The sequence below is a fragment of the Nyctibius grandis genome, chromosome 19, assembly GCF_013368605.1.
Source record: "Nyctibius grandis isolate bNycGra1 chromosome 19, bNycGra1.pri, whole genome shotgun sequence".
NCBI lineage: Eukaryota > Metazoa > Chordata > Aves > Nyctibiiformes > Nyctibiidae > Nyctibius > Nyctibius grandis.
In genome coordinates, this window is record NC_090676.1 from 6359024 (window position 1) to 6369612 (window position 10589).

A 10589-nucleotide genomic window follows, 5' to 3' on the forward strand; every position below is an offset into this window, starting at 1 on the left:
CAACCTTGTTCTTCAAGATGCAGCTACGGCTCCTCTTTACTGTACTTCCAGGCGTGCTTGCCCTGGTTGCTGTACAGCAGCCTTGCCTCCTCTCATTCTTGTCCCCAATCAATGACCTTCAAGGACCAGGGTACCACGAGGATGGTGTAGTACTAAGCTATTTCACTCCAGGGTTGTGTTATCTACCTAAATAGGATGAGTTAAGTTTCTTCTAGCCCTTATTTCTTAAATAGAAACCCCCCCCACTTCTGGCCTCGAGCAAGATGATAAATAGTATAAAAAGAAACGTGCCAATGTCAGGATGTTTTAGTGTTAACAGAATAAAACTCTATTTCTACACTGCAAGTTAAAAGACCACAGAATTAAGGAAGCTGGAGGTAAAAGCTAGCATGCTGCTAACTTATCAACCACAACAGTGGCTTAATGCATAGAACACCAAAACAGTGCTTTAAAAATAGAAGAGTCCAAACACCAGTGGTAAATGTGTTACTTACGGACAGCTTCTTTAACAGAATTGAAACAAATTTAGTACTCCAAAAAGACCTGCACTGCTACCAAAGCAGCAGGCTGGCTGTAATAGCGGAGGGCTGCTGCTGCACTACCACAGGATGCATAATAACTGTGTCAGGACTTCCCTTTTCCCTCCCACCAAGCTCTAGTTCTCCTTGTTTCTCCACCAAAAAAGCCACCAGAACTGCTATCTCATGCCTCCCATGTTTCTAAAGTTTTAGAAACTTTAAGGGAGGCAGAGGAGGAGCGAAAAGAATTGCGAAGCCTAAGGAATGTTTTGCATAGCAGTAGCTTTTAAGAGAAAATTAAATTTCATTCTCTACCTCTTTTAAAAAACCATCCCACATTCTATACTGTAAATCTATACTTGTATCTGATTCAGATGCAACACAACAAACGAATTCTTCAAGCTTTAACATGTCCCCAAAGACACAGCCTTCCAATATTCATTTCTCCTTTGTTACATAGAAAACTAATACATTTCCTTCTTTATATATTAAATAACTATTAAGAGGCAATCCTTACTTAAATACAGACAAAACCTGTACGTTCATCAGCCCTTGACAAGATGCTTCATTGCTGGTAATGGAAAGTTAATCCAGCAGCAAGAACAATCTTACTTTTAAAAATCCTCATGAAAGCAAGTGCTGAGCTTTTGACTGAAGGAAGCCTCTCAAATGTGAAGCCCCAGAGCACTCTACAAGAATGCGTGAATGAACACATTTAAAACTTTGCACAGGCAACTATCTGTAAAAACACGTAGTTAATTTTCAATAAGCACAGATTCTTAATGGTCTGTACCTTCTGTTGAATAGGATGAGGTCTGGGAAACTTGGACTATTAGAGATAACAGGGAGAAGAAACAGCGAGTCTGGGTTTTTGAATAATTAAAAAAAAAGAATGTAATTCAAGTGATGTGTTAACAGAGATAGAATGAAAATTTCTCAATAAAATGAAGCAAAGTGACATTTCTGAGGTACATATACAAACATTAATATGCACGACAGTTTCTTCTTTGCGAGGACACTAAAGGTCTCTATGGCAAAATTATTCTCATTTGCACATGCTGCAGCACCGTCACATTTTACAGTTGCAATGTGGATACTCCTTGAAAATACTATGAATTTACTTTCAGATCCCACTTGTTAAGATAAATTCAAAACAAGACAAGATTTCAAATCTGAGCTTTAATACCGGGACTATAACACCATTTCTTGAATTCATCTGATCAATTTAAAATCATGTTTCAAATTCTTATGGCACAAGACTCACTGATAATTGAAGGTCCACTTGGTCAATTAAAGAAAAAAAATTCCACCAAAAAAGCCCCAGACTAGAAGATACAAAATGGACCTTTACAAAGAATGAATCAGAACTGAAGGCAGCTTAAGGCTTCATTAAAATATTTGCCAAGTTCTGCAGTTACTTGTGTAATCCGTTCTTCAAACAGACTTAAGTGGGATTGCAGATACAATGCAGAGCAAAACTGGCTCACACTGCCCAGTTTGAGCAAGACACAGTCACATTATCTTTCACAGGTTTTAGAAAAACAGGAGAGCAAGTTTTATCCTTCCTGCAAGGATCATTTTATTCTCCCCCCACACACTCCTTGAGTACAATTAGAGATGACTTACAAAAATTAATGCCACACACACTAATAAAAAAATTAGCGCGGGGCAAAGCTTAGTCTCAGTACTTTCTGATTTTTTCTGCCACGTTTGACAGAATTAAAAACCAGACACATCACGGCTTTCATCTAGGCATCCGCTGGCAGTACAATCAATACAAGATGATATAATGAATCTGGATAATTGCTGTTTTGTAAAGCTGTCCTTAGTCTGTCGTTGACCTTCTGTACCAAAATCTAGCCCTGTAGTCGTCACTGCAGGTCATGAAGCCAGGATTGGTAGGAGAATGGACAATACAACGGACAATGCTGTTGTGCCCAAGAGAAAGAAGATTTCTCCGTTCAGCAGTTCTTGAATCCCAGCAGCAGAGACTTATGGTCCTTTCATCTGGAAGCAGCACATAATCTTCTGTGTGGTTGAAGACAGCTTGTGTCCTGTGCACTTGTCGTCCACTCAAACCAGCTCCTAAATATATGCAGCAAAATATCAATCCAAAGAGAATCAGTTTTAGGAAGTTTCCAAAGACCTAAGAATAAACCTCCCCCAAGTATCAATTTCTGCAGTCTACAAAGGAGCCTTATTTTCTCAGTCTACCACTTCCACATACAAGAGGTGAATCAATAACGAATATTCTTTTGTAGTTATATACATGGTATAAGCTAATATTTCCTAGAGGACAGAAAGATTCACTACTCTAACTGTGTCAGTCAAGTCCAACCACTCAGTATGAGTGCAGTCACTTAACTTTAAGGGTACTTTTGCCTTATATTTTTTTGTATGAGGCTTACATCTGTAACTAAGGGGAAAGACCACAGATAGTACAATATAGAGACTCTCATTATCAATGACAACTTTCGCTTTTAATATGTATATCATATGACACATTGTATGACCTACCTTGGCCATACCTTCCCTCCATACCCTTCAAATAAAAGGCACGTTTCATATATAGGCATTTACTGTGCAATGCACACACCTGGTATTTTGCAGAAGTTTATCAAGGAGATGCTGCACCCTGCTGGTTGAGAGCAAAATAGAGCCAGCACGCAAAAAAGGACCCTACACTTCGCAAAAGCTGATACACTAATATTTTCAACATCCTCTCCTCTTTTATGGTATGACTCCTAACGCTTAAGCACGTCACTGCTTGACCCAAAAGCTTCCCCCTGTCACATAGCTGCTATCGTATGCAAAGCTTCTACATCCTTCACCATTTTCCAAGTCCTGCTGAGATCAAAGCATGGTATTGTCAGCATGCTCCAAGTACCTTGCACACAACTACATCCTTGAAAAAAAGAAACAAACCAGCTGTAGCTATTTTTCAGAATATTGCCATGGCTTACTAGAGCCATCTTTTGCACAAGAGTCTAATGGTTAAAACAACTGCCCCAAAGTACGTTCAGTGCCCTGTCTGTGTGGGTACTTGCAGGAAAGTGGCGTGCTCTAGCCAGAAATGGATTACGTGTTAGTTTTGACCCTTCCACTTTAAACTGTGCCCCTAGTCTAGCAAGAAATAGAAAAGTCACAAAATCAAAACGATCACCAGCAAGAAAAGTGATTACTCTGTTTTGTTTTAATAATCACTGTTTCTAAAACACTGTTTCTAGTTTTCTTTCTTTAGAAAAACTAGAGAACAAAACCCTCTGCAGAAATGTCCTAGTCCTTAGGGCAGTGTTCCTTTTTACTTTTCCCTGCTTTAGTGATAACTTCCCTCCAAAGCAACAGAGTAATGTCAGAAAAGTCTCCAAAATCTACTCAGAGTAAGTACGTTTACACTGACTGACAGACAAGCAGCACAGCTTCTCTTCTGGAATTAGTCTACATTAAGTAAGTGTTCTCAAAAATTTGGGCCAATTTATGCTCAAAGCAGCAGCCTCCCATTGCCTTTGAGAATTACTATTCTTCTGACAATATTACCACCCCTGCTGTGTGTCAGGATGTGAAAAGGAAGGTATTTGGAAGGTCACCTGCCACATACCTGTGTATTTGACCAGTGTTCGACCAGTGGATATCTCCCATAGTTTAGCTACAGAGTCTTTTCCACTTGACAAGATATACTTTGAATTTTTGGAAAAAATAGCAGAACAGACTTCAGCTCCATCATGTGCCTTCTCAAAAGTAGTGATACAGCGATTTGAGACACCATCCCACAGTTTGATGCATCCATCCTTACTTCCTGTCACATACATGTTTGCACTTGCGTTGTAATTCACTGAACATATAGCATCAGTGTGCTGATCTTGAGGATTGCAAGACACAAAACACTGGAAAGTATTGATATCATACAGTCGTAAAGTAGGGTGCTGGGTACCAACAAGTATGAAATCTCCAGAAGGGTGAAAAGAAATTGAGCGCAACATCTCTGCTTCCTGTTTGATAAAAAAATACAGAATTGGTGTAAGAAAGAAAAAAAGTCTGAAATGGAAGCATCAATTCTGGTGGCATTAAAGTCCTAAAAAACTAGTTAAATTATCAGTTAGCACAACATGTTCTGTTTTTACAAAATAGAAAAGGCTTCCTATAGGATTAAAATGACAGGCTACCTTTAAACTTATGGTAGTTTTTGTCCCAGAGCAGCTTGCAGTGCCCACTCATTTTTGGGATATCGCACGAAAGCGACAGGAGGCTTTGCAGCCAGTCACACACCCCAAGGCCCACCACCACATAATCCCAAACTCTCCTCCAAAACAAAGATAATATATCTTAACACGTAATTACCATAATGTCTGCAAATTTTGCAGCTGCATGCTCCTACATACCTAACCACCCATAGGCTCAGACACAATTCAGCTCACTGATAGCTCAGTACTCATACATTCAAGCTTTGGTCGCTCTGAACTGGTATCTAACCTGTATATATTTGAAGGCTCTTTTGGCAGAAGGTTTTGAATAATCAAACAATTTAAGTGTGTAGTCCCTTGAACCAGATGCTAGGATCTGTTCTGTTGGATGAAAAGCTAAACACGTAACTTCATCCACATGATCATACAGAGTCCGAATAACAGGGTGATTTTCCATGTTTTGCTGTGCTGTCTCATTCATCATCACCTACAAAGAACATTCAACAAGTTAGAGTGCTAGAAAGCAGAACATGCTTTTGACAGGAAAAGTAGGTTTTACCCTTGCCACAGTGGCCAAACAACAGCTACCTTCCTGACACACGACTAGGCACATAATCACTATTATCTTAATTATTTGAAGGCCCATTATATATTGTTCTCAGATAAGATCCCTGTATCTTTACAAAGGTCAACTGACTCGCTCAAGGACAAACTAGTTTCAGTAGCAGAGAACTGGTGCAAGAAAACTTATCACCTTCATAAACAGTCCAATTCAAAATACTGTGTTGCCATAAGGGACGCTGTACCAACTGAGAAAACTGCAACTTTCACTCACGCAGGATAGTGCTGAGAGCTTGGTGTCCACTTTGTGAAAAAAAAAAAAACAAACCAAAAAACAGCCACTTTTAAATTGCTACCTGATAACTGTATTGGAGAAAAACATGAAGCAAATAAATATGTATTCTGTGAAACAGTTCTGAAATACACAGCCACTGGAGGCTGTAGAGGCCAAAAGTGTAAGTGGGTTCAAAAATGAACCATGTTCATACAATATAGCAATTACCAGCAACTATTAGAAACAATTTCTGGCTCAGTTCTCTAGACTGCTGCCAGAAGTTACACAGGTATACTTGCCCTATTTCTTCTTCCTTTTCTTCAAGGGTACTTTGTGAGCCGCTGTTGGAGTAGGGAATATGGCGAAACAGATACTTAGTCCAACCCACTGAGCCAGCCACAAGGCACAGACATGGCATGAAACAGACAGCACCTCAAGAATTCACAAAGTAGTTATGATTCAAGTCATAGTTTACCTCAATAGGCATAGCACTTTTGGCCAACATTCTCTCTGTATCAAGAATTTTTATTGAGGCATCAGCAGATCCTGTAGCTATTAACTGTCCGTCTCTGCTATACGTAGCTACACGACACGGTCCTTTATGAGATGTGACATAACAAGTCTCATATTCAGAAGCCTCAGGAGACATGGTCTGTACATCTGCATCAAATTCCAAGTCAATTCCTGTGCCTGGAGCTACTGTATCTGACCGTCCAATTGCATATTGAACAGCACTGTCATCGTTCTCCATTCCTGAAAAGAGAGAAGTTGATGCACTTAAACCAGGTTCACCTTCTCCTTAGACAGATAGGCTGTGGCCAGATCTATGCTACAGTCTTCTGTAACAGCTACAAGTCAGGTTTTAAGACAGGCAGCTCCTGTTGAACAAAGCTAAGCTAGAAGAGCAGATTTAGTTATACAGCAGTACTTCTCGTGAGAAAGGAGAGGTATTTTGGCTACACTAGAGCAGAACACAGCTCTTAAAATTAACTGTGGAAATACAACGAGCAAGTATTGTAGAACTGTAAGTACTGATAAATGCACGGACAATCAGCTACCGAAGCCACTGACAGGCCTCTAGTCAGCTTTTCACAGAGGGAGAAACAAGGCCCAACACTATCACATGAGATTTAAAGTAAAAAACGGAAGCATTTACTGATTCTTTTCCTTGTTGTTTTATTGCATTGAAGGAAAACAACCTACTCCACAAACAACTATCCCAGCATTGCAAATGAAATTTTTACTCCTCTTCACACCCACAGATTTTTTTTTTTTTTGCTTTTTATTTCCAGGATGCATGTACAGAACAGGCAGTTCAGCACTGGAAGTGGTAACAGGGCAGACACAAGAATTTTGAGCTATGTGAGCAACTGTGATCATCAACCGATCAAACGTAACAGACAAGTTTTTGTTGCTTTCATCTACAAATTGCAAGTCTAGTGTTCTTATTTCAAACAGACACAAGGCTTCACATATTTATACCCTTGGAACTCAACTAGTTCAGGCAGCAGAACCAGTTCAGTTACAATATAGAGAAGACATGATGTTATGGTGAGACCTCTTCCAGTAACTTAATCAGCTTGTTTCAACAGCAGCTCAGGTATTTTGACTACATACTGCGGCACAGATGTACTTTCAGAAAGATACACAGAGGGAGAACAGGCAATACCTTTGCCGAGACCCTAGACTGTGAATCTTATTTTCTTGAGACTGATATATAAATGTTAGCAAAGATTGCCAATGGAAGGGCTTGCTCCCTTTCCAACACTGTCAGGAAGAATCATATAGAATACATTTCTAAAGTTGGCAGAGAACTGTGTGGGTCAATTTTATATATTAGGTCTGTGGACTCAGTGATCCCGTTTACTGGAGAATATTTTTAGAAGGTTGCCAGTCACCCAGGACCCTGAGCAGGTATTCTTACGTATTACCGAAGTTCAAACACACACATTTTGACAACACTCAGTGATCTGTTTTGCTTTTAATGCATACTAAAGGACGAAACACAGAGCTAGAAAGTCCTTCAAAAAAAGCCACGGAGACAAAGGCTGTATCTAAGTATACAAAGTGTTATGCTGTTACTAGGCATAGCCTTCGCATAAAAGATGTCTTTTCAGTAACACTAACCTCTTATTTCACAAGGATTTAAGCTAAGAATTTAGAAACTGGATTTTTATGTCAGCTTTTTATTCCAGCTTACCTAACTTAATTAGGTGCAGCAGTTGTTCGGATGGTGCACAGACTGATTGTGGTTTTATCTCATTTATCAAGCCATTGGCAATATTTATGTATCCATCATATAGCAGCTGACTAATTATCAATTTATAAAGTTGCTGACGGTCTTTCAAACTGACTTTTGTTCTATACATTGTGAGCAAGGAATGCCTTGGAGGGGCCTGAAACAAACAGAGAAGAAAAGTCACATACAAGAGAGTTGCATGGAACAACCACAACCTTTAAATAAAGCGCAGACACCAAATACTACCATAATTTAGGTAAGAATCAGACAGAAAGAAATTAAAGACAAAAAAAAAAAACAAACGGGGGGCAGGGGAAACCTGTTGCATTTGTTTGCTGTAGAAATTAAAATCTCACCAATAAACAGAAAACGAACTGTATTAAGGAGCATCGGAGAAGACAGAAATAACGCGGCATCAGCTAGCAAAATGATTCTGTCAGTATCTGCTGGCACCGGCGGCCCCGGGCACCGGGGAGGCGATCACCACACACCGTGCCGGGAAGCCAAGCGCCTCGCCAGCCCCAGCCCGCTCCCTCCCGTTCACCCCGGCAGACCCATCCTCCCGCCCGGCAGACGCCGGTCACCCGCCCGCACACCCTCTCCCAGCCCCGGGCTGCAACATCAACCACGGGGTGCGGGGAACCAATAACCGGGCAGGGAGGGGGCGTGGGGGAAAGCGACTGAATGAGGGCGGGGAGTGCTGAGCCGGTCACAGAAAACGGGCTTCGAACGCCGCGGGGGGCGGACAGGCGGCTTCGGGCGGGAGCTGCGGAGGGCGAGAGCCGGCCCCGGCAGCGGGGCGGCGAGCGAGGGCGGGCGCGGAGCGGCGCCGGTACCTACCGTGCCTTCCTTCTGCCTCCCTCGCTCTGCCCCTAAAATGGCGACCGGAGCCCTGAGCGCATCGATCGGCGGCGGCGGAGGCAGGGGAGGGGGCGGCGGCGGCGGCGGCCGGGCCCGCAGGATGCTCCTCCGCGAAGGCTGCTGCATCGAGCGCCCGCAAATCGATTGGAGGCGACTCTTGAAGGGAGAGAACCGCAGCGTCACATGACCGTGACACCCCGCGCGCGCGCCCGGGCGCTGCCGGGTACCGCGCTGTCACGTGACGGGTGACGCGCCGAGGGAGCCCCCGAGCGGCGGGGAGGGGCGGGGGCTGGGGGGGGGGGGCGCGGCGGGCCGGGCCCGGCCGGGGCGGGCAGGCACAGCGGCCCGCCGCGGCGTCCGGGGGTCCCGCTCCCCCTTCCCGGGAGGTCGGGGCCTTGGCCGAGGCCGGCAGAGCCCCGCTCAGGGCCGGATGGGGGCGGCAGGCCTCGCTGGCTGAGCAGCCCGGGGCCGGCTCCTAACGGCAGGGGTGGCCGATGGCAGGGGGCCGGGGTTCTTTTGTGTCCCAGCTGCAAAGCTCCGAAACGCTGCTTCCGCTGAGACATCGGGATCCCAGACACGGGGACGGGAACGGGCTGTGAAATCCCAAGTCTCTGGCACTGCTGCTCAGCGCTGCAGGCCTCCCCAGCGGTGTCAGCCACTCGGGCAGCACAGTGGCAAGCATCTCACGCTGCCAGGCTGCACGGTCTCTAAGCAGGCTGACAGCCTGTCCCAGAGCACACCACCACCCTCCCAAAAGTCCTACTCACGTCAGCCTCAAGAAACGGTAGTCGAAGTGGACGCGGGTCAAGGAGGGGGGATGCCATGCTACCCATGCCCCGTGGCAGCTGACGTCTATCACATGCAGCAGCGACACGACGACCCGACATCTTCTTTTTACCTATCCTGTATCACTTGTAAACACCAACACACACACTTAGGGTCGCCTTCGCACTTGTTTTCAGCACCGCAGAGACAGTTAAAAGTTGCCTTCAATCACGGTTCTTCAGAGGCCCGAAGTACTGAACCTAGTTTCGGCTGCCGCTTGTCACTCAGCGGCCAAGGTCCCCCTCACGGGCGTGAGCAGGACCACTCGGGCAGCCGGCAACCGAGACGGCACAGCAGCCTCACGCTCCTTTTACGCTGCTACTCGCAAACTGCACTCACGGATTGTCCGCTGGCAGCGTCTCCTCAAGAACCTGTGCGGTTTTGGAAGCTGCCACGGGCTGTGGGTTACCGCTGGCGTGACACGAGGGGTCCACGGGCTGGCGAAGGTACCTCAGGCCAAGCGTCCCCCGGCGCGCTGTGCTGTGCCGAGGCGGGGGTCCCCTTCGCACTTGTCCTCAAGAGCTGACGGCACGTGGAGCGCTGCCCTGGGCTGCACGTCTGGGTGAGCGCGAGGCAGACGCCTACTTCACCCCTCCACCCAGCCTCCTGCTCCTCGGGCTGCCAGCTGCCACCCGGGGCACCTACCTCGCCGGCTGGACACAATGGCCCCCGGCCCCACTCGTGCTCGGCTCCACGCGAGGTGGCAGCACCGCCTCTCCCTCAGCCCGGGGCGGCGGGTGCGTGTGTGGAGGAGGAGAGGGAAGAGGCTGGTGCCTCGCAGGATGCGGGACTAACCTGACGGCCTTCGCTCTCACGCTCCGAGGCCTCGGTGGCCGTGGGGCAGGGATGGTACTTGTCGCGTTGCCACAGGTGGGTGGTCTGGGCGTACGCGATTTGCGTAACGGAAGACCCGGCCAGGCAGAGACTTTGAGGAGAAAAGTGTGTAAGCGGGGCGCCGATCCACGCACTTGGAGTACGGAAGGAGCCAGCGGCGGAGCGACGGTACGTAAAATACGCATGTAGCGCAAACACCGCCCTCGGGGCGGGCGGGTTGGCCCTACCGGGATACGCAGCAGGCTGCCGTTGCGCATGCGCCCCAGAGGCTCGCGGCGACGAGGCTCGGCCTCGCA

The 10589-nt window shown here is 46.0% G+C and overlaps 1 protein-coding gene across 2 annotated transcripts; it reads right to left on the minus strand.

Moving 5' to 3' along the window:
- Positions 1-1432: 1432 nt before the first annotated feature.
- On the minus strand, positions 1433-10515 carry CSTF1 (cleavage stimulation factor subunit 1). Of its 2 annotated transcripts, none has more exons than XM_068416391.1 (8): positions 10255-10515; positions 9402-10009; positions 8614-8790; positions 7735-7930; positions 6010-6287; positions 4989-5186; positions 4117-4507; positions 1433-2603 (listed from the first exon to the last, which is right to left on the minus strand). In XM_068416391.1, the coding sequence occupies exons 2-8, from the start codon at positions 9519-9521 to the stop codon at positions 2344-2346; spliced, it is 1620 nt and encodes a 539-aa protein (XP_068272492.1). In that variant the 5' UTR covers positions 9522-10009; positions 10255-10515; the 3' UTR covers positions 1433-2343. The 2 variants fall into 2 exon arrangements, with proteins under 2 accessions (XP_068272492.1, XP_068272493.1); XM_068416392.1 differs by having other exon boundaries at positions 9402-10017.
- Positions 10516-10589: the final 74 nt, after the last annotated feature.

Bases quoted from the DNA above. Each gene is read 5' to 3' on its own strand.
- CSTF1 (XM_068416391.1), bottom strand. From the start codon at position 9,521: ATGTCGGGTCGTCGTGTCGCTGCTGCATGTGATAGACGTCAGCTGCCA. The intron at 6,288-7,734 runs GTAAGCTGGAAT...CTCTCTTTTCAG, and splicing joins GCTGCACCTAATTAAGTTAG to GAATGGAGAACGATGACAGT. The intron at 5,187-6,009 runs GTAAACTATGAC...TGTTCTTTGTAG, and splicing joins AAAGTGCTATGCCTATTGAG to GTGATGATGAATGAGACAGC.